Source organism: Plecotus auritus, assembly GCF_963455305.1.
Source record: "Plecotus auritus genome assembly, chromosome: X".
In the NCBI taxonomy this organism is placed as follows: Eukaryota; Metazoa; Chordata; class Mammalia; order Chiroptera; family Vespertilionidae; genus Plecotus; species Plecotus auritus.
This window is the reverse complement of record NC_137784.1, coordinates 103439518-103462896: the sequence shown is the minus strand read 5'-3', so window position 1 is coordinate 103462896 and position 23379 is coordinate 103439518. Positions and strand designations below refer to the sequence as shown.

Genomic DNA, 23379 nt, shown 5'->3' with positions numbered 1-23379 from the left:
GCAATCCCAATGTCTGACAAGGAGACTTGCATGAGGGAATATAAAAGATACTTAGTAGTAAACACCTAATGTATTATTATTTACAAGTAAATTTAAGATTATGGGAAATGTCATGGGCCAACCTTCTGAAATGTTCAGTACAGAATTCTGTCTCCAAAAGGCATATGGGAGAGTGGCATGATCCATTGTGAAATCATCCTCAAAAATCACAAGATGAAAAGTTTCTAGAAAATAATAACATCAGCATAGCTGTTACAGAGAGTCAGAGAAACTCTGGATAAAGCCAATCAAGCAACTTCATAGAGTCCAAGCCCAGTGAATTTATTTCATATGCATATTTTCTAGACATGGCAGCTTCACAAGCTAGTAGATATGCAGCAGATGCTAGTGACTAACAAGTTCTCTGGGGCCAAGGCAGTCTTTGCTGGTTCTTGTTCACCTTTGTTAGCTTTCTTTTTCTACTGGCCTACAGTGGGTGTTGTTCTTTCTCTGCCCTTGTATATGAGTTCATGCTGTGAATCTCAGACAAGCAGTCAGAAAAATAGAAACCACATTAGTTATTTTAGCAGAGAGAAATTAATGTAGGGAATGAGCTGTACAGGTATTAAAAGGTTGAAAAGAAAAGAGAATTAATATCTGCAGGAAGCATCCCCCACCTCTAGGGTTGGGAAACAAAGGGGAAACAAAGAAAAGAAGTTGGAATTATCATAACCTAGAAATATAGAGGATTTATTTACTCCATTGAGGTGGGACCTACTTCTCTGAGAAGATGCCAAACAGCTGCTTCAGGTACATCTCAGGGGTCACGATGAAACTGATTCTCAGAGTACGGAAAGGAGCTGTTAAGTGCAGCCAGCTACTGTTGCCAGGATGAAGGGCTGCTGTTGCAGGAACAGAAAGCAAGCAGACAGGAGCAAGTCCTTTCTCTCTCCTCCAGCCTTCCAAAATAATTTTATTTCCCATATTGTCAGGACCTATCAGAAATCCAGCTGGCAAAAGAGAAATGTAGTTCGCAGAGTCCCAAGCCTAGTACCACAAAGCAATGTCTTTAAAAGGGTGAATTTGGAACTATGAGACAATAGCTTAATAACTAGCACACTGTGCAATGAGGTGTTAAATTTCCATGTCATTGTTGCTGCTAGAATCACTCAGATATGCTTACAGTTTGGATGTAACATTAATTAGAGTGGACTATTTGCCACAGAGGATTTCATTATCGCTTCATCCACAAGAAGCTGGCATTGGGAGACCTCAAGTAGAGGTGCTCATTGTGTTTGTGAGAGTGGTTCTGACTCCCCTCTTGTTGAAGCTCAAGCACTCAATATTCATCTCACCATTTTTTACTTTTGTTCAGGCTGAAGTCCATACCCTGCATGCTTCCTTAAATGATTCTGTACACATGGTTATTGGTCAGGTGGCCAGTCTCCAGAGGTCTGGAAGCATGAAGCCTGAACTGGGCCATCTGTTGAGTGCATGCTGTTTTGTATTACACACAGGGGAGTGGTGGGCAAAACCAAGAAGCACACTGGAGGCCTAATGTAAATAGGACCAACTAAGTCTTCCCGCTCAATGTTCATTAAGCCATCTGCTCTTATTAGTGTCCTTATCATTTGGAAACATTACAGAGTTAAGACAAGAAAGACAATCTGCCCGGACGTGGTGGCTCAGTGGTTAAACGTGGACCTATGAACCAGGAGGTCATGGTTCGATTCCCAATCAGGGCATATACTCAGATTGCGGGCTCAATCCCCGATTGTGCAAGAGGCAGCCAATCAATGATTCTTGCATCATTGATGTTTCTATCGCTCTCTCCCTCTCCCTTCTTCTGTAAAATCAATAAAAATATATATTTTAAAACAAACAAAGAGAGACAATCTGTGGAATTCTAGTCTAACTTGAAATGAACTTTTGAGCAGAGCAATCATGAGTTGTGATATTGTTCTTCCCATTTAGAACCGTGCCCACTTATATCTTAATATCTCCATGGTGGAATTTTTAGTAGGTCCTGCCTGAAATATTATACTGGAAAGAAGGGTTAGCAGTAGCTACAGAAATGAAAACATAATCTCGGAGCGGCTGATCAATAAAATCAGACCATTTCATAAAAGCCATGCAGTCATACTTCTGGCCTGTAAATTGCTTTAGGTGCCAAAGGGAATTGGAGGCTTGATCTATTCCGTCAAGCCAATACTGTAATATTAACAACTTGCAACAGACAAGTTTCTGCAACTTCTCAGCAGAAAGGAACTCAGCAGAATGATTCCAGGAGCTTCTTCTTATTTCTTGGCTCCTATGAAGGCAAAGCCTTCATTCTTAGGCAGATAGGAGCCCCACCTCTTCTTGCATGAAGACCCACAGTGGTCCTCTCCTTACTACGAATTCTCTCAGAATTTGTAGCCTCATCACCTGGCCTCACATTTGATTTCATGCACCTTGGCTTGTTCTCTAGTTGTCTCTCCTTCTATAGTTGTGTCTCCCACAGTGCTGGGTATACAGTAGGTATTTAATAAATACATATAAAGTTAAATTAAAATAAAGACTCAAAAAAAGTGCCCTGGCCAGTATTGCTCAGTGGTTGAGCATTGACCTATGAACCAAGAGGTCACAGTTCTATTCCTGATCAGGGCACATGTCCTGGTTAAAGGCTCAAACCCCAGTAGGGGGCGTGCAGTAGGCAGCCAATCAATGGTTCTATCTCATCATTGACATTTCTGTCTCTCTCCCTCTCCCTTCCTCTCTGAAATTAATGAAAATATATTTTTTTAAAAAGAAAGAAAAAAAAGTAATGCTTTCATGTTCCTCTCCCTAAACTCAAAAGTGCTGAAAGGGTTAAGTTCTTTGTCTTTACTGATAAAACCCAATATACAGAGAGATACAAATAGTAAATCTGCAAGTAGCATCATGTGCAATATGTTCTTCTTACAATAACAATCAAATTTACAAACAAATTAACTGTGGAGTCTGAAGGACATTCTGTAGTTTTCACACTGGGCCTTCCTCTCCTGCTGATAGATGACTTTGACTGTAAATTGAAAACTGGAAGTGGTTAAACGTTCCATGTATTCACAAGTGCCATTTCCAAAATTGAGGCTTCAGAGAGGAGATGCAAGAAAGGGTCGATGGAAACTCAGAGCAATTATGCCTGTTATTAAGATGAGGTAGTGGCAATTATACAGCAGACTCAGAAAGTATGTACGTGCTGATTGCTCCAAGGGAGCCTGAAAGAACAAACTTTTATAGCACCCATCAGGCCTTGGGTCTCTGGAGGAAATAAAAATTTTCAGCCATTCTGTCAGCGTGCTTTTGGACAGAGCTTATGGCCTCAGGAACCATCTTGGAAAGGATATATGCTTTTTTCTTAATGAGCTTGGATGAAACTCTTATATAACAGGATGGCTTTATTCACTATTTCTTTCCTCTAGGATAACCATTCTCAAGCTTTTTTAAAATCTTTATTGTTGAAAGTATTTGGTGTCAGGACTCATTTACACTTATAAAAATTATTGGGAACCCCAAAGAGCTTTTCTTTATGTGGGTTTTATCTGTCAATGTTTACCTTATTAGAAATTAAAATTGTGAATTTTTTTAAACACAAAGGTATACTAGCCTTAGGTACCCTCTGGAAACATCCATTGTACACTCATGAGAAAGTATAAAAGTCAAATAATATTATTTAAAAATAGTTTTGCCCAGGCTGGTGTGGCTCAGTTGGTTGAAGCATCATCCCGTACACCAAAAGGTCTCAGGTTCAATTCCCTGTCAGGACAAATGCCCAGGTTGCGGGTTCGATCACTGGTTGAGGTGGGTGCGGGAGACAACCGATCAATGTCTCTCTCACACACATCAAGGTTTCTCTCTCTCTTTCTCCCTCTCCCTTTCTCTCTTTCTAAAAATCAATAAAAACATGTCCTCGAGTGATGATGATATTGATGATGATGATGATGATAAATAATAGGTTTGACCTCACATACCTTCTTGAAAGAGTCTCAGGAATCCCCAAAGTCTGCAGACCAAAATAGAAATACTGTATTTTCTCAATTCTAAGACACTGTGGATCGTAAGACATAGCATCAATTTGATAACTTTAGGTGGCAGGGGAAAATGCCCCATTAAATGTATGCATTGATTATAAGACACATCCTCACTTCAGAAAAGTTAAAATATGGAGGGAGTAGGAAATGTACATCTTACAATTCAGAAAGTGTGGAAACTGCCACTAACCTGAGTGAGTCTCTGGAAATCCAGATTTGCTGAGTCAAACATGTTGATGAAAAATAGCTCGGTTTTGCTTGCCTCAGCTGGCCGCCCCACCCATCGCTGCTAGTAGCTCGTGCCCCGCCCCACCCGCCTGGAGATCAGCTGCTCATTTGGTCCTCGCGGCATTAGGCGTCATGGCCATGGGTCTTATATATAAGAGATGCTTTCATGGATTAAAAATGTTGCAGCCAATGAAGCACTAATGCTTTCATTCAACATTTACCAACTGTAACACCATATCCTGAGAATACAAAAGTGAATGAGATCTCATCCCTACCCTTGAAGACTCACAGACTTCATAGAGAATATAGAAAGGCAAACAAGTATTTACAGTATAATAGAGGAGCTATTTCTGAATGAGTCATGGAGCTAGAAGAGCAGTTGAACAAGTACCCAAAGGTGGAGCACTGTGTATTTAAGAATGCTTGAGGTTAATCACTAAGTTGAAGCAATTAGTCATCCTCTTAACAAAGGGCTGCCCTAGTGGACTATACCACAACTCTCTGTGACTTTCAGACATTAATTCATTTCAATTTAATTTAATTTTGAAAACACCAGGGATCTATGCAGTGATGTAAAACTAGAATTTTGTTCGACCAGTTTGGTCATAATGGTGTAGTCAGTAGCACCAGTCAAGAATAAAGCTTAACAGAACATTTTCTTCATTGTGATTAGATTCATCTGAGAATAACAGAACCTATCCCCCAACATAACAGTGGCATAAGCAAGATAGCAGCCAGTCATCTGGGACTCAGGCTCCTGTATTTCCACCCTGTCATCCTAGCACATAACTTCCATTGCATGGCCACCTCATGGTCTAGGACCAGGAGTCCTCAAACTACGGCCCGCCGAGGACATTTATCCAGCCCACCGGGTGCCGCTGCCTGTCCTGCTTAGCAGCCAACTCGTCCTGGGTCCACAGTGCGCATAGGAATTTGTTCATAGTTTTTTTTTTAACTATAGTCCAGCCCTCCAACGGTCTGAGGGACAGTGAACTGGCCCCCTGTTTAAAAAGTTTGAGGACCCCTGGTCTAGGACAGTGGTCGGCAAACTCATTAGTCAACAGAGCCAAATATCAACAGTACAACGATTGAAATTTCTTTTGAGAGCCAAATTTTTTAAACTTAAACTTCTTCTAATGCCACTTCTTCAAAATAGACTTTCCCAGGCCGTGGTATTTTTTTGGAAGAGCCACACTCAAGGGGCCAAAGAGCTGCATGTGGCTCGCGAGCCGCAGTTTGCCGACCACAGGTCTAGGATATCTACTAAAATTCTCACTGGTATATCCATATTGCAATCTGGAAAGAAGGGCAAAAAGAGGTTCCTTCCAGTTATGTCAGCTTTCCTTTACCAGTTTTTTAAAACAAGAATATAAAAGTGTGGATGTTTCCACATTTCTTCTTACTTGTGGTTGCATTGAACTTGATCACATGGCTACAGATAATTGCAAACAAGGCTGGAATGTTTCTATTCTAGAGAGTAGTGTGCCCAGATGAAATATTGGGGATTTACTACTAAAGAGGAAGGAGTGAATGATGATAGGGTAGGACTGGAACTAGTAGTCTCTACTGCAGTCATCTTAGTAACCACAAATTCAACATTTTGTTTTGATCCTGAAACTGTCTGATCTTCTTCAAAGTTATAAAAGCCATTTAGAGAAACTTTGGTTTTCTACAGTTGGAAAGCATGATAAAACCTTTCTGTGTGATGACCCCTATTGATATTGCTTTTAAAAAGTGGAAATTATTAGAAGATGAAATACACCAGGACTACCTTGGGGTTGTTTTGTTTTGTTTCACTTTGCTTCCTCCACTCCCAAAATGTTTTAGAAACACTGATGTGGATGTAATTTAATCTATAGTCTGTACAGTAGAATGAGTCTAAAGCGCAGTCCAATTGTGACTCTTGGTTAGATTGGTGATCCTGGCTATTCATCTGCAATGAATAATTCGACTAAAGTGTCAGTTATTCTGATTGGGCAGCCATGAAGACAGACCATGCTGATGCATTTGACCAAAGGTTGAGAGATTCCTCAAACTCTCCAGCCATGATTCAGAGAAACACAAAAGTGTGGATCTGAGATAATGGGAAATAATTTGCTGGTTGACAAGTCCATGTAGTTCTGATGTATTTCATCTTCTAATAATTTCCACTTTTTAAAAGCAAGATCAATAAGGGTCATCACTCTCAAAGGTGTCATGGTGTTTTGCAACTGCAGAAAACCAAACTTTCTCCAGATGGCTTTTTCCTTCTTTTATAAAATCTCAGACAGTATCAGTGTCAAGAAATGAGAAGGCCATTTGGAAACTGACAAAAAGTGATGCTAACAGTCTGCAATTATCAGCTTTTAGAAGCATAGGGAAATCTACATGGCACTGGCAGAACACCTGGCAGAGAGCACTCAGTCCCGTCACTGTATCTTCTCCAAGGCTGGCCTATTACAGAAGGAATAATCATATTCTTCCTGAGAATTCGTATTGAAGAGGCCTCAGAGATAAAAATCAAACCAAGTTGTTTTTCAAATGAGCTGTAAGGCTAGAAATGTAGTAAAGCAGGGAGAACCAAGCATCATGTTTGGGATGGGGATAGAAGGCCTTTTGGTAAACAACTTGATTTTTTCAGCACAGTTGAACTTTGAGAAAAGTTATTAGCACTTGGTGGCAATTGTAAAAGATAGTAACAGCCATGATAGTTTTTGAGGCTCTTCCATTAAAATGGATGGAATGGAACAGAAATAGTTTACTGATCTATGTCACTAGCAACCCCTTGTATATACTGGAAAATCTAGGAAATGAAGTCAGCAAAAGACTATAAACTCTGTGAGGGAAGGATCCAGTCTATCTTGTTTAGAGCTGGCTCCCTAATGCCTAGCCTAGTGCCTAAAATGGGATAAACAGACATTCATTTGCAGAACAAAGGAAGTTAATTAAAGTAGCATGTTCTGAACTTGGAATTGTATCAAGAATACTGTTACTGATAACAGTGGGGAATCCAAGTAATAAGCTAAAATGCTAGCCTGAAATTGTCTGGAAAATATATGTGAAATAATATGCCCCAATATCAGTCAAATATTTCTTGGCAGACCCATAGCTTAGAAGGATTCTCAAATAATGGAATAAATGATCAGGCAGAAATATCTGGTGACAGAAGCAAGGGAAACATTAATAGAGCATGACTATATGATTGTGTCTAGGAGTTCATGTGGTAGCCAAGGAAGAGAACATTGAGGTAGCCAGACAGGGACCAGAAGAAATACAGGCATGTTCTATCATAATAATTATAATAAAATAGCCTTTACAGACCTCTTTCTGTGTACCAGGCACTGTGCTAAGTGCTGTATGTAGATTTTTCTTGAGAAGATATTATTGCTATACACAATTTCTAGAGAGGAAACTGAGGCTCAGAGAGGTTAACTGATTTGCTCCAAGAACACAAAGCTAGTAAATAATAAATAGAATTTTGAACCCAGGAAGTCTTGACTCCAGAATCTGAGCCTCTAATGACTTTCTTCTACTACATCTGAACCTTTGTCTAGGGAGAAAGTACATAGCTTTCATTGCATTCTCAAAAGGCTCTGTAAATCAAAAGAAAAAAAATGTTTTAAGTATGAGAAGCAGTTTTCCAGATTGTCAGCACCATGAAGGCAGGGACTATGTCTACCCAGATCAGCACTCAGATGTTTGTCAGGTGCTTCACTGGAAGACTGTTTAAATGGATGGAGGTACTGGTGAATAGATGGCCTGTAAATAGGTTCTCCTGCATCATCAGGCTGGTCTCCCTTCCGCCTGCCCCCCACAAACTGCAGCCTAAGTGATCTTTCTAAAATACAAAACTGACCATATCAGCCCCCAACTTTAAAGACCTTCACTGACTCCTCAACACCACAGTCTAAATCTAAAGTTCTTAGTAAAGCAGCCCTCCATGACTTGGGCCAGTGGTTCTCAACAAGAGACAATTTTGCCCCTCAGGGGATATTTGGCAATATCTGGACATATTTTTGGTTGTCACACCTCGGGAGCAGGTGCTACTGGCATCCAGTGAATTGCTGCTAATATTTTACCATGCACAGGACATCCCCACAACAAAGAATCATCTGGCCCCAAATGGCAATAGTGCCTCAGTGGAGAAATTTAAACCTTGTCTCTGGAAAACATTTTAACTTCATCTGCCGCCACTACCCACCCTACTTTATTTCTAGTAATCCCAGACTATTGTTCCTTCCCTCACTCCCATAGGTTTCATGCTTCTATCCTTTTGTTCATACTTTTCCCTCAATTGAGATCACTCTTTCCACCTTGCTTCTTCTCAATACCTTTGCTTCTTCTTTCAAGATTAAGGTTACACATTTCTTTTCTAGGACTATTTCTCCAAATCGTTTCCTCTGTGTTCTTATGTCACACTGGGCATATGTCTTTCACATTATTTAAACACATTATTTTGAAATGACCTGTTTCTGTATCTGGCTTAACTTTGAAATAATCGAGGGCAGGAACCTGTTTTATTTACCTTTATAATAGTGCCTGGAACAAAGTAGGACCCACAGAGCATTGAACTGAAAGGTAACACATGAGAAAGACAAATGGCTCAACTGGTAATGAGTTTTGATCTTCTCAGCCAAAGAGGGCACCCCCTTTAGGTTGATTCAAACAAAGTAAAGGGGAGGCCAGACTTGGTGAAGAGAGTGTGAAGGAATATGTTCACTCTTCTAGGTGAGAAATCAGATGGCATAGAGGCCAAGAACACATATCTGACAGTGGGTATTAATAGTTTCTTTCCATGCAAAGAGCTTGACATGTAGGAAGCACTCAGTAAACAGTATTTTCTTTTTTTTAATTTAATAAATCTTTATTGTTCAGATTATTACAATTGTTCCTCTTTTTTCCCCCATAGCTCCCCTCCACCCAGTTCCCACCCCACCCTCTGCCCTTACCTCCCCACTGTCCTCATCCATAGGTGTACGATTTTTGTCCAGTATCTTCCCGCACCCCCACACCCCTTACCACCTGAGAATTGTCAGTCCACTCCCTTTCTATGCCCCTGATTCTATTATATTCACCAGTTTATTCTGTTCATCAGATTTTTTTATTCACTAGATTTTTAGATTCACTTGTTGAGAGATATGTATTTGTTGTTCATAATTTTTATCTTTACTTTTTTCTTCTTCTTCCTCTTCTTAAAGAATACCTTTCAGCATTTCATATAATACTGGTTTGGTGGTGATGAACTCCTTTAGCTTTTTCTTACCTGTGAAGCTCTTTATCTGCCCTTCAATTCTGAATTATAGCTTTGCTGGGTAGAGTAATCTTGGTTGTAGGTTCTTGCTATTCATCACTTTGAATATTTCTTGCCACTCCCATCTGGCCTGCATAGTTTCTGTTGAGAAATCAGCTGACAGTCATATGGTTGCTCCCTCGTAGGTAACTAACTGTTTTTCTCTTGCTGCTTTTAATATTCTCTCTTTGTCTTTTGCTCTTGGCATTTTAATTATGATGTGTCTTGGTGTGGTCCTCTTTGGATTCCTCTTGTTTGGGGTTCTCTGTGCTTTCTGGACTTGCAAGTCTATTTCTTTCACAAGGTGGGGAAGTTTTCTGTCATTATTTCTTCAAATAGGTTTTCAGTATCTTGCTCTCTCTCTTCTTCTGGCACCCCCATAATTCGGATGTTGGTACGCTTGAAGTTGTCCCAGAGGCTCCTTACACTATCTTCATATTTTTGGATTCTTCTTTCTTTTTGCCTTTCTGGTTGAGTGTTTTTTTGTTTGTTTGTTTGTTTTTTGAATATATATTTTATTGATTTCTTACAGAGAGGAAGGGAGAGGGATAGAGAGTTAGAAACATCGATGAGAGAGAAATATCGATCAGCTGCCCTCTGCACACCCCCTACTGGGGATGTGCCCGCAACCAAGGTACATGCCCTTGACCGGAATCGAACCTGGGACCTTTCAGTCCGCAGGCCGACGCTCTATCCACTGAGCCAAACCGGTCAGGGCAGGTTGAGTGTTTTTTGTTTCCTTGTATTTCAAATCTTTGACTTGATTCTTGCGATCCTCTAGTCTACTGTTAGATCTCTGTATAATATTTTTTATTCAGTCAGTGTATGCTTAATTTCTAGTTGGTCCTTTTTCATATCCTTGAGGGTCTCACTAAATTTATGGGCCTTTTCTAGAAAATTCTTGAAAAACCTTATAACTGTGGTTTTGAACTCTATATCCAGTCGTTTGCTTTCCTCCATTTCTTTCATTTGTGATCTGTTTCTTTGTCTCCGCATTTTGGCTGCTTCCCTGAGTTGATAGAGTGGCTTTGTGTGCTAGGTGTCCTATAGGGCCCAGTGGCTCAGCCTCTCCAGTTACCTGAGGTGGACACTCTTGGTGCACCCCTTTGTGAGCTTTGTGCACAGTCTTGTTGTAGTTAAGCCTTGATTGTTGTTGGTATCACTGGGAGGAATTGACCTCCAGGCCAGTTGGCTGTGAGGATCAGCTGTGTCTACGCTGGGAGAACTTCTGTGCTGGAGACATCCTTATGAGACAAGACTTGCAAAAGCCTCTGTGCTCAGCTTGGATGGGGTGGAGTCTCAGAGTTGAGCAGACAGCATTGGTTTCCCATCAGCCCTGCCCTAATAGGCCTCTGTGTCTCAGTGTCCCATGGTAATCACTGTAAGCACCTCTGAGAGAAAGCCGCCCTCAAGTTCCGCCCACTGCCAGACAGTCCAGTTTCTCCCTGAATGAGTCTGGGTCCCCAGAGTCTTGCCCGGAACTGCAGTTCAGTGCAGTCGGGAGCTTTTGTCTCCCTCCCGCTTGAGAAAGCCAGCCACGTACTCAGTTGCCCGCCCTCTCCACGTGCACGCGCCTTGGTATCTCTGCCTTCCACAGTTCCTCTGAATCTCAGCATGCTTTTCTCTTTCCTGACAGTTCAGTTTCACCCCTTATGAATCTGGGTCCCCAGAGTCTTGCCCGGAACTGGAGTTCAGCGCAGTCGAGAGCTTTTGTCTCCCTCCCGCTTGAGAAAGCCAGCCGCAAACTCAGTTGCGAGTCCTCTCCACACGCACATCTCAGTACCCTGCCTCCTGCAGCTCCTCTGAGTCTCAGTGTGCTTTTCTCTTTCCTTCTAGTTGTAGAATTTCCATTCAGCCAGCCTTCCTGTGGTTCTGGATGATGTCCGTTTTGTCTTTTAGTTGTAGTTTTGAAATTGTTGTGCGACGCAGCAGTTTAGGTGTTTACCTATGCCACCATCTTGGTTTCTACCCAACAGTAGTTACTTTCATTAAAGGCTCAGATGAGTGGGCCTGTAATTTTATAGATGTTAATGATTAGGAACAGTTCAAAGGAAGGGGTGGCAACTATTTATATTTTTAAAGTAGGTCAATTTAAAGAATATTAAGTCAACAATAGTGTGAGTATTGTACAGGTAAATAAAAATTCATGAAGACATTAATGTGGGAAACAGCTGAAAGGAAACTATAGGGTGTCCCAAAAAATGCATACACAATTTGAATGATGATAAAGTCAGTGTTTATTACCTTAGATTTCACTTTCAAAAATTAAAAAGAATCTACATAAATGAATAATTTTTTTGTCAACACCTGTTTCCAAACTGATAACCATTCTGGTCCAGGCATTGTTGATAATGCAAATGAAATCGCAAACATCAAGAATCATTTAGTTTGGTATTTGTACACCCTCAATTCGTCAACTATTGCCAATTTTGTACTGTAAACTTCATCTTTTATGTATCCCCATAAAAAAAGTCTAGTGGATAAATTTTTTTTGTTTAAAGCTTAGCCTGGCTTCACCCATTATTTCAAATCAGCTAAACCTGAAAAGGAGTGAAATTTGAGCTATCAGCTTTTAAAGTATGTATACATTTTGGGGGGCACACCCTGTATATTTAACTAAACTAAATTCCTTCTTGATCTAAAGGTCTATGACTTTGAAGCCGTTATTAATGTTAATACCACTTATCATCCCTTAGGCACTGGGCTGAACACTTTACATCACTATCTCATTTAACCCACTCGAGAGTAACCCACTGTAAAGTAACTCTCAGAAGTTAGCTAGATTATCATTAGCCTCTTTTCCTTGTTACAGATGAGAGAACCAGAGACTCCTAGAGGAGACCTCATTTGCCTAGGGCTGTATACTAGTTAAGGAAGGACCCAGCCTTCAGACTTTTAGAGAGAGCCCAAGTGTACAAATTATAGTCTATGTCTCCATTGTGGGGTTAAGTTTATAATTGAGGGATTTTTCTACTTCAGTCTAATCAAGGGCTCATCTTTAGATATCGCTTTTACACATGAATTTTTCCCTCTGGGATTCTGCCACTTTATAAACTACTACTTAGGTCAAAATTAACTAGATCTTTAAAGCAACCATGGGACTGGCTGACCTGCAAGTCAAGTCCCTTTAAGGCAAATTTTCGATTAGCAGAAGAAGACATAGTGCTGTCAAGGCCTGACTTCCAGAACAAGAGCTCCTTTCTGCTCAGAGTTGTTTCTTATGGCAGGTTGTTGGGAGACGGGCACACCCACCAGCTGGCGGCTACACTGGTGACCTTTCATGCTAGTTTAGTTTAAATACATTTTGACATTTCAAACAAATTAATGTATTTTTACAAGGTGGGGCAACCACCACAAATTAGGCCAAGTGGTTTGCCTATAGGCTAGGTCACTAGCAGAGTTTCCAGAGCTTAACTGTTGTGCCTACATCTCTTTCTGCTCCCATGGCCCAAACAGAAATGTGTATTTCTCCACAGAATCTACTTGGATAAATGCCAGCAACCCTCAGGGGTTACTCTCAGCCCCACCTCAGTAGCATATAAATCTTGGGTCTCTTCAACTAATAGATGCTAATTCTGACTGCCAGCAGCTCACAGACTCCATTCCATGTTAGCTGGTGTTAAGGAAATACCTTGGTAGGAAATATAGTGTTTCTATTATGTGGGTCTAAAGCACCAGTTCCTTGAAAAATTACCTGGAAATGGGAGTATTTAACAGGAGAAGGATATAAAAGGAATTGACAACCTGAGAGAGGTGAAAAGGTCCAGTTTCTGAAAAGGCAGACCCTAGACTACTAAGTAGCCACACATCTTTCATCTGAGTGGATTTCATAGACAAGCTGCCCAGCCAAATCAAATGGGAATTACAGGGATTCTGTGCAGCTGGTAGAGAAAGTGTCTCAGAAGCACAAAGGTCACTTTAGTTACAGGAAACTGCCAGAGGGTGACTTATTTGATGGAAAAGAAAACAAATAGACACAATAGCTGGTGTATTTTTTAGCTAATATTAAATCTAATAAACATGACACCAATAGTATTGACTTAAATCAGTTGGGCAAGTTGGAGAATTTAACAGCTTATCTTCCAACGACCAGCCTTTATCTCAGAGGCAGCCTTGACAGCAGCGAACAGAGTCTGAAACATGTCCTTCTCTGACTCCTGCCAGGTGTGTTGTCCCTGGCCTCTGTCCTGGCCTCAGCTTTCAGACTGGGGATAATTAGAATGTCATTTCTGCCAGCTTTGTTTTTTCTGGGTCATTGACTTCAGACTCGATCAAAATAGGAGTGCTGCACTGAAATAAATACATTTCCTCTTCCTCAGGCAGCCCCAGCTTATTTCCACAGACAGCTTCTGTGCAAGCATGATGGTGTATATCGAAGTCCCAAGCGGGGTCACTTGGTGGAGGAGGAGTCGGCGCCCTCCGCAGTAGCAGGCTCTCATTCTCATGGTGGCAGGGCACTGACGTGCAAAGCCCTCAGACAGACGTGCTGAGGAACACATCAAGGCAAACTGCTCTGGGAGCTGTTAAAGCTGGTGTTTAATGCTTATCCAATGGCCTCGGTCTGAAAGGCTCTGTAGAACATGCACAACACAAGCTCAGCTTTATACTCCATTAGCATTCAAATTCCTAGCTGCCCAGAAGCATATGGTGCCAAACAGAGAAGGCCAGCCTATGAGGAGGTTGAGGGCACACAAAGACATGGAGACAGAATGAGGTTGCTGGTTGCCTGGGAGAGACACTCAGAGACAGGGAGCAAAGAGCCCCGAGTGGTGCCACAGAGGAGGTCAAACAAAACCTTTGTCTCCTTTACAGTATCACTAGTTGCCCTCTATTAAAAGACAGAATTAGAGGGAGGGCCTTATCTCAGACTGACCTTTATCTACTTGATTACTGAGTGTAAAGCCTCTTCCATCCAGGGAAATAGTGTGCTTCAGAATGCAATGACAATCTGTATCTTGTTTTCAAACATTCAGATTCATTAAGAAAAACAAAGCTTTCCTTGGGCATTTACTTAAGATACAAAGAAGAATAGCTACATTACTGTTACTATCTTGAACAGGAAAGGGACAGATTTTTCTGCCTTTGCCTGGGCTAGGAGATGAGAAATAAAGTACAGAATAAGTTAGTGGTGGGGTGAGAGGGCACATAATACAGTTCTCTGAGAAGTGCCCAGTGATAAATAATAGCTATCAAGGAGATGTCAGGGCAGGCATTGGGCTAATTCCTGTGTCCAGAAAGGAACTAGAGTGGAGCCATGTTTGGTTGGTCTGTGGATCCCCAATGCCTACCACATGGTACAAGGTACACATACACACACCAATCCTTGTTTCTAACTCCTAAATGTGTCTCAAATCCATTTACTTCTCTCTATCCTAGTTCAGGCCAGTACCATCCCTCACCTGGACCACTGCAGGAGCCTCTAAACTATCAGCCTGCCTCCCATCTCTCCTCCTCCTCCATTTTAGTTTCAACAGAAGCCAGTGTGATCCCTCTAGTACCTAAATATGACTATGGCACACTCCCACTTAAAGCCCTTCAGGAGTTTCCCAAAGCCAGAATAAAGCTAGACATGTATATCTCTCCGTTTCCTTGTGTATTAGTTTGCTAGGGCTTCCTTAACAAAGTACCACAGACTGGGTGGCTTTAACAAAAGAAATTTATTTTCTCACAGTTTTAGAGGCTAGAAGTTTAAGACTAAGGTGTCAACAGGTTTGGTTTCTCCTGAGGCCTTTCTCCTTGGCATGCAGAAGACCAATCTCTTACTGTGTCCTCACATGGGATTTTTTTCTCTGATAATACCCTGCTTCCTGACTCCTAGTCTGGGTGAAGTGCTCTCATACTCTCTCTGTTGCCTCCTTCTTCATAACATGGACAGTAATGTCATAGTTATTTTGAATCCCCAAAGCCTATCACAAAGCTTAGCACAGAGAAAGTACTCAGGAAATATTCAATGAAAGAACTAATCAAACTGTTTCTTTGCTGAGCAAAGAGAGATATGTAGTGAACCAGGTCAATTAGAATTCCAAATCACCAATTGATGTGCTATACATGAATATGCCACAAGATGGATGCTAGGTCTATGCCAATGGAAGGTCCTGTCCCAAAAGGTTGCTATTAGAGTAAAATCTGGTTTCTTCAGCATTCTGTTTTCTAGAAGTCTCTATAACTTTGCTCTTCCATGCATCTACAGGACAGTGAGAAACATTTGCATATGATTGTGACACAGAGGCCCTAAAGCAGTGGTCCTCAAACCTTTGTGTGCATTACAATCACCTGGAAAGCTTGTTAAAACACAGCTCGCTGGGCCCCCAACCCAGAGGTTCTGATTCAATAGGTCTAAGTTGGAACCAGAAAATTCACATTTCTAACGAGTTCCTAGGTCATGCTGTTATTACTGGTCCAGAGACCACACTCTGAAAAACACTGCTCTAGAGCAACAATTTTCAACCAGTGTGCTGCAAGAATTTTTAAAACATGCAGTACCTGACTATTTAGTCAGGGGCACTAACCTCTTTTCCCTTACAATGTTAAATGATAACAGCCAACACAGTAGCCATCTGCTGTGAATGCCCTGTCTTGAACCATAAATATGTAGGTCATATAATGGTCATGTCGCACAATAAGGTTGCATCTGATTGGTTAATTCTTGGTACCAGAAATCCTTATATGCAAGTATAGGCACCTGATTTTTTTAAAAGCCACTTTGGAGCAAAAAGGGTAATTACTATTATATTTTTTGTAAATCAATCAAAATTATACCTATTTTTTGTCAGATTGGCAAAATATATAATGTATTTTTGGTGTGCTGCAGAATTTTAGTAATTAGTTTATGTGTGCCAATAAGATGAAAAAGGTTGAAAATTGCTGCTCTAGAGGACCCTTCTGGAATTATTGCAAAAAAATTATATTATGCTTGAAATGGTATAAATGATAGATATTTTTACAGAACATTGGATTAATCATCCTCCCGCAACTTTGGAGGCAACACCAACATTGCTGAAATTCTTGAGACAAGAGCAACCAATAAGCCAGTTTTTTTTCCAAGGTAAAACTGCCCCTGGAAAGATATTATAACCTAATAGTGTGTGTTCTGTTCTTTTTGCAGGTGCGGTTAGAGTGGCCAACAGACCTTGCAGTCAATCCCATGGACAATTCATTGTATGTCTTGGATAACAATATTGTGCTGCAAATTTCTGAGAACAGGCGCGTGCGGATCATTGCAGGGCGCCCTATTCACTGCCAGGTGCCAGGTATCGATCATTTCTTGGTCAGCAAGGTGGCAATTCACTCCACTTTGGAGTCAGCGAGGGCCATCAGTGTCTCCCACAGCGGCCTGCTCTTCATAGCTGAAACAGACGAGAGGAAAGTAAACCGCATTCAGCAAGTTACCACCAATGGGGAGATCTCCATCATGGCTGGTGCCCCCACTGACTGTGATTGCAAAATTGATCCCAACTGTGACTGTTTTTCAGGTATGACCTTTTTAGCAATTCACCAGCTCCCCCTCTCTGTTTTCAAAAGAAAAACATGCATCAGGAAAGTCCAAAGGAAAACCAAAGTGTTGCTTGTGAACATTAATATGAGCTAGTGGAGAAAGCAGTGCATTGGGGGTTAGATAGCCTAGTATCTGATTGTTCTGCAGTTGACACACTGAGTGGCCCCAGGAAAGCCACAAAATCTTTTTACTACTTGCTTACTTCATCTGTTAAATAGAGGTGTCATTTGTCTCAATTATATCACCTTCCTGGTTTGAGGATAGACTAATGTAAATACAAATCTTGATAACTCTAAGAAGTTAAGACCATTATACAAGTGTAAGACCATAATGATATTTGTACTTTGGAGAAAGAGAAACTAGGTAAAACCTACATTTAGAAATTTAGCTCAGGAAAAATATTACTTCCCCTAGGTGACTGCTTTCCAAATTGACAGCATGTGCTATTTGAAACCCAAAGGGACTAGGAACAGACTGCTTTGGAGATACATGGGTGCAATTAAAACTTTACAGCAATGGAGGGGTCTCAAAACATTAATCTGCTACTTCCATTGTTGTTGTTTATTTCCAAAACTTTCTCCATAATCATCAGTGCCCTTTACTTTCAGTTGAAATAGGGGGTGGGGAAGAAGAAAGCAAAAAAAAAAAAAGAGCCTTTCCCCCATAACATGGAATGGATATTCCAGATAGCAAACAGTCCTCAAAATGTCAATAGATACATTTGTTGCTGGGACGTGAAAATCCCTCCAAGCTGCTTGCAGCCCTATTAAACTGCTCATCCAGGCCCAAATGGTTCTTTTTTAACCTTTGCTTTTACTTGGGCCACAGAACTCTAGAGCAACTTGGTCGATATGACTTTGGATCAATATTTCCAGTGTTTTCCTGGACAGTTTTATAGTTATTTTGCTAATTTATATTTTTAATTCAAGACAAATCTAATATCTATTCTAGTTATCAAATTTGATGTTCTGAATCATTGTTGCACTTACTTAGTGTACTTTGACAAATGTGACAATGGGAATTAGCTGAAGAAAGGTCCTCTAGGCACAGTAGGATTGGAAAGGTCTGAGATAGATCCTACAAGCATTGACAGGCATTAAGTCTCATGGATTTCCAGCCAAATATTGTTGGCTGTTATTATTTGCTGTTTTTTTGTATCTTGCAGTACAATAGATACTGAACAGCAGGATTGAGGATTTCACAAAATTGGAGTTACTGAGATAATTACATCTTACTGTTTATCTTCATTGGTACTGACTCAAAAATTTTGAATAATGGGTTTCAAATTTGTCAAGGAGGACATGCAGAGAATGCTGGCTAACTGTTCCCTTTCAAATTATTCTTGATGCACAGTGATTTCTGTATACTGTTTTTTCATACAAATGCTTATGATGACAATTATTAAAATTAGGGTCTTTCTCCCACAGGTGATGGTGGCTATGCCAAAGATGCAAAGATGAAAGCCCCTTCCTCTTTAGCAGTGTCGCCTGATGGCACCCTCTATGTGGCTGACCTTGGGAACGTTCGAATTCGAACCATTAGTAGGAACCAAGCCCACCTGAATGACATGAACCTTTATGAGATTGCTTCACCTGCTGATCAGGAACTCTACCAGTTCACAGTCAATGGAACCCACCTGCACACCTTGAACTTGATAACAAGGGACTATGTGTATAATTTCACCTACAATGCCGAAGGTGACTTGGGTGCCATTACCAGTAGCAACGGCAACTCTGTGCATATTCGCAGGGATGCAGGCGGAATGCCCCTTTGGCTTGTAGTGCCTGGCGGGCAGGTGTACTGGCTGACCATAAGCAGCAATGGAGTCCTGAAAAGAGTATCAGCCCAAGGCTATAACCTGGCCTTGATGACCTATCCAGGAAACACTGGGCTTCTGGCTACCAAAAGTAATGAAAATGGATGGACAACCGTTTATGAGTAAGTTTCTAATTCTCAGCATAGGCTTTGTCAGGTTTTTGTTTGAAGTCATATTATAGCAGGAAAATGGTTTAGTGCTTGCTGGTTGTTACATGCTAGTTTCTCCTAACAAACACAATAAAAAATAAAAAGTCAGGGAGAAAATTTAACCCAATTCCTAGGGTTTGGACCCATTTCTCCAGAGCAGTTTTGCAGAGCATAATAATAAAAACATAGACCAAATGACGAATCAAGGGTGGCACTGCAGGAAATAGGAATAATGTAGAAGTCCATGTACCCAAGAAATTTACAACATAGCTTAGACAAGAAGATAACATTTTATTTAAATAACTAAACTAGAAAAATGTTCAAAAGCAGCAAAGAGGCAGTGTGGTTTAACTAGTATTTCTTGATCCTTGTGGGGTTTAATGAATGAATAAATAAATGTGTGCCCAACCTAGCCAAGCCAAGCCCAACTGTGGGAGGTAAGTGGGAAGTTAGAACATAAGAAGTGGACCCTGGGAAGCAACTGTGAAATGATGTTGAGGCAAGTGCAGAATGGGAAAGGCTACACTTCATTGGCCACTTCTGTGAAATGTGGAGCCAATGCTCCTGTGCAGGGTTGGGCTTCCCCCTTTCCCTGCATTAGTCAAATAACCTGACACATGTCAGCATTCATAGACTGGATCTGTGATAACTTTGTTTAACAAGGCATTAACACAAGATGTGTCTGACAGCTAGCTACAAGGAGGTGTCATGACACAGAAATAGAGACCATTGTCCTTGCCTTTTAAAGCATGGACAACCTTGTTTGCAAGTCAACACATTTAGAAAGCTAGTCTGCCAGCACTCAGCAAGCATCTTTCCCACAAAGGAAACTGCTGAATTTTTAAGCAATTTCCTGAGTGAAGATCATCCATGGAATCTGAACCTCTGGGTCTGAAATGGCATTAATGCGAAGAATGTGACCAGTGGATATATTAAGCATAAGGGGTTCCAAGCATGACTATTCTGTGAGGATATAGAGAATATGAATAGAATGTGTCCAGACCCAGGAAACCCTCCTAAGGAAAGGGACAAAACAATTGGCCTTCAAGTTTTGGCTCATTTCCCAAAGAACTGCCACTTATACAAAAGAGCTGGACAACTATTTTAGTTTCACTTAGAAAAATGTATTCAGTTGTTTCTGTTGCAAGTCTTCCTGTATTTTTTGAGATTTTCCTCTTACATCTTAATAACAGTAATAAAAGCCACTATTCACTGAAGCTTTACTATGTGTCAGGTACTGGGGTAGGTGATTTACATACACTATTATTTTTATGATCCCCCAAAAAACATCATGGGATAGGTGCTTCTAGTATGCCTATTTTATGGATGATGAAACTGAGGCACAGAATGGTTAACTTGTCCTGATTCTCACAAATGTCCAGCATTCAAACTCTGACAGTCTGACTCATTTTTAAATACCTTAAGAAAGATGAAGTTTCTAGTGAGATTATCTTTTTTAATATTCTTATTATTGTTGTTATTATCATTTTTTTAATCCTCACACAAGGACATGTTTTACTGATTCTAGAGAGAGGGGGAGGGAGGGAGGGAAGATGGGAGAAAGAAACATTGATGTGAGAAACATCCATCGGCTGCCTCCCATACACGCCCTGACTAGGGATCAAACCTCCAACCTAGGCATGTACCCTGACTGGGAATCGAACCAGCAACCCTTCCATGCACAGGACAATGCTCCAACCAACTAAGCTACACCAGCCAGGGCAAGAATATCTTTTTTAAATTTATTTATGCGAGATCACACTGCAGCCTAAATTAGACAAACTATTTTGAAACCTAATGGTTAAATCTAGTCAAGCAATAAGAAATGGCTCAAGGGGTGAGGGGGTAAGAGATTAACCAAAGGACTTGTATGCATGTATATAAGGATAACCAATGGACACAGACACTAGGAAGGTGAGGGCATGTGCTGGGGGGTAGGGATGGCCGGAAAGAGGTCAATGGGAGAAAAAAGGATACTTTAAACAATAAATAATCTTTAAAAAAAGAAATGGTTTAAGTCCCAACTAGTTTTCAAAATAACCAGATCAGTCATTCATTTATTTATCAAACCATCACATTATACACTTTAAATATATACCGTTTTAGCCCTGGCCAGTGTTTCAGTGGTTAGAGCAGTGGTTCTCAACCTTTCTAATGCCGCAACCCTTTAATACAGTTCCTCATGTTGTGGTGACCCCCAACCATAAAATTATTTTCGTTGCTACTTCATAACTGTAGTTTTGCTAATGTTAATGAATCGTAATGTAAATATCTGTGTTTTCCGGTGGTCTTAGGCTCTACAGCAGCGGTTCTCAACCTGTGGGTCACGACCCACAGGTTGAGAACCGCTAGCAGGGTCGCCTAAGACCATCGGAAAACACAGATATTTACATTACGATTCATTAACATTAGCAAAACTACAGTTATGAAGTAGCAATGAAAATAATTTTATGGTTGGGGGTCACCACAACATGAGGAACTGTATTAAAGGGTTGCGGCATTAGAAAGGTTGAGAACCACTGGGTTAGAGCATTGATCCACACACCAGTCTCAGGTTCGATTCCTGGTCAAGGGAACTTACTTGGGTTGCAAGTTCCATCCCTGGCCCCAGTTGGGGTACATGTGGGAGGCAGCCAATATATGTGTCTCATATCAATGTTTCTCTCTCTCTAAAAAAATCAATGGAAAAGCCTCACCAGTGTGGCTCAATGGTTGAACATAGACCCATGCACCAAGAGGTGCCCTGTTCGATTCTCGGTGAGGTCACATGCCCAGGATTGCAGGCTCAATACTCAGTAGGGGGCGTGCAGGAGGCAGCCAATCAATGTTAATGTCTCTATCTCATCAATGTTTCTATCTCCCTCTCCCTTTCTCTCTCTCTAAATAAAAACACATTTTTTAAAAATAATGGGAAAAAATATCCTTGAGTGAGGATTAATAATTTTATTTGTCAATTATACCTCAATAAAGCTAGAGGGAAAAAAACACAAAGTAACCCATTTTGGGGTTCATTTATTTGTCCAATAAATATTTCCTGAGCACCTACCCGTGCCAGGCATTGTTCTGGTGCAGGGGTCCTCAAACTTTTTAACAGGGGGCCAGTTCACTGTCCCTCAGACCATTGGAGGGCCGGACTATAGTTAAAAAAAAAAAACTATGAACAAATTCCTATGCGCACTGTGGGCCCGGGACAAGTCGGCTGCTAAGCAGGACAGGCAGCGGCACCCGGCGGGCCGGATAAATGTCCTCGGCGGGCCACATGTGGCCTGCGGGCCCGTAGTTTGAGGACCCCTGTTGGTGTCTGTAATACAAACATGAATAAACCAGATAAAAATCTCTACCTTCATAGAGCTTAAGTTGTACTAGAGAGAGACAAGTGAAATGTACAGAACTTCAGATGGTGTAAGTTCTAAGGAGAAAATAAAGCAGGGTAAGGGAGATTAAGAATATGGGGCAGGCCCTGGCTGGTGTTGCATGAGCCTGTGCACTGAAGAGCTGAGGGTTCTATTCCTGGTCAAGGGCACGTACCTGGGTTGCAGATTTGATCCCCGGTCTCAGTCAGGGCACATGTGGGAGGCAATCAATTGATGTGTCTCTCTCACATGGCTCGCTCTCTCTTCCCCCCCACTCTCCACCACCCCCACTTCTTACCACCCTTCCACTCTCCTTAAAGATCAATGGGAAAAATATCCTTTATCCTTGGGTGAGGATTGGCAACAACAAAAAAAAAAGAATATGGGGCAGAAGGGTTTTTATTTCAAGTTGGGCGGTCAGAGAAAGCCTAACTAAAAAAGTAACATTTGAGTACAGTAGTTCCCTTTATTCCTGGTTTTCTGTCAACAGTTTCCGTTATCTGTGGTCAACCATGGTCTGAAAATATTAAATGGAAAATTACATAAATAAGTCACAATTTTTAAATTGTGTGCTGTTCTGAGTAGTGTGATGAAATCTCATGCCCTGCCACTCCTTCCCACCTGGGACATGAATCATCTTTTTGTCCAGCATATCCATGCTATAGACACTCCTCGCCATTGGTCACTTAGTAGCCTTCTCGTTTATCAGATTGACTGACAAGATATGGGTTTCTCAGTGCTTGTGTTCAAGTAACCCTTATTTTACTTAATAATGACCCCAAAGCCCAGGAGTAGTGAGATGCTGGCAACTCACATATGCCAAAGAGAAGCTGTAAAGTACTTGCTTCCTTTAAGTGAAAAGGTGGAAGTTCTCGAGTTAATAAGGAAAAGGAAAAAAGCATGCTGAGGTTGCTAAGATCTATGGTAAGAACAAATATTCTATCCATTAAATTGTGAAGAAGGAAAAAGAAATTTGTGCTCGTTTTGCTGTCGTATCTCAAACTGCAAAAGTTATGGCCACAGTGCGTGGCAAATGCT

General features: G+C 41.0%; 1 protein-coding gene across 1 annotated transcript in view; it reads left to right on the top strand.

Moving 5' to 3' along the window:
- The window catches only part of TENM1 (teneurin transmembrane protein 1), a 1003294-nt gene that overhangs the window by 946614 nt on the left and 33301 nt on the right, over positions 1 to 23379 (top strand). Inside the window, exons 27-28 of the mRNA XM_080653537.1 lie at positions 16634 to 17000; positions 18451 to 18961. Coding sequence (XP_080509663.1) covers positions 16634 to 17000; positions 18451 to 18961 — 878 coding nt within the window. The remainder of the gene's footprint in view (positions 1 to 16633; positions 17001 to 18450; positions 18962 to 23379) is intronic.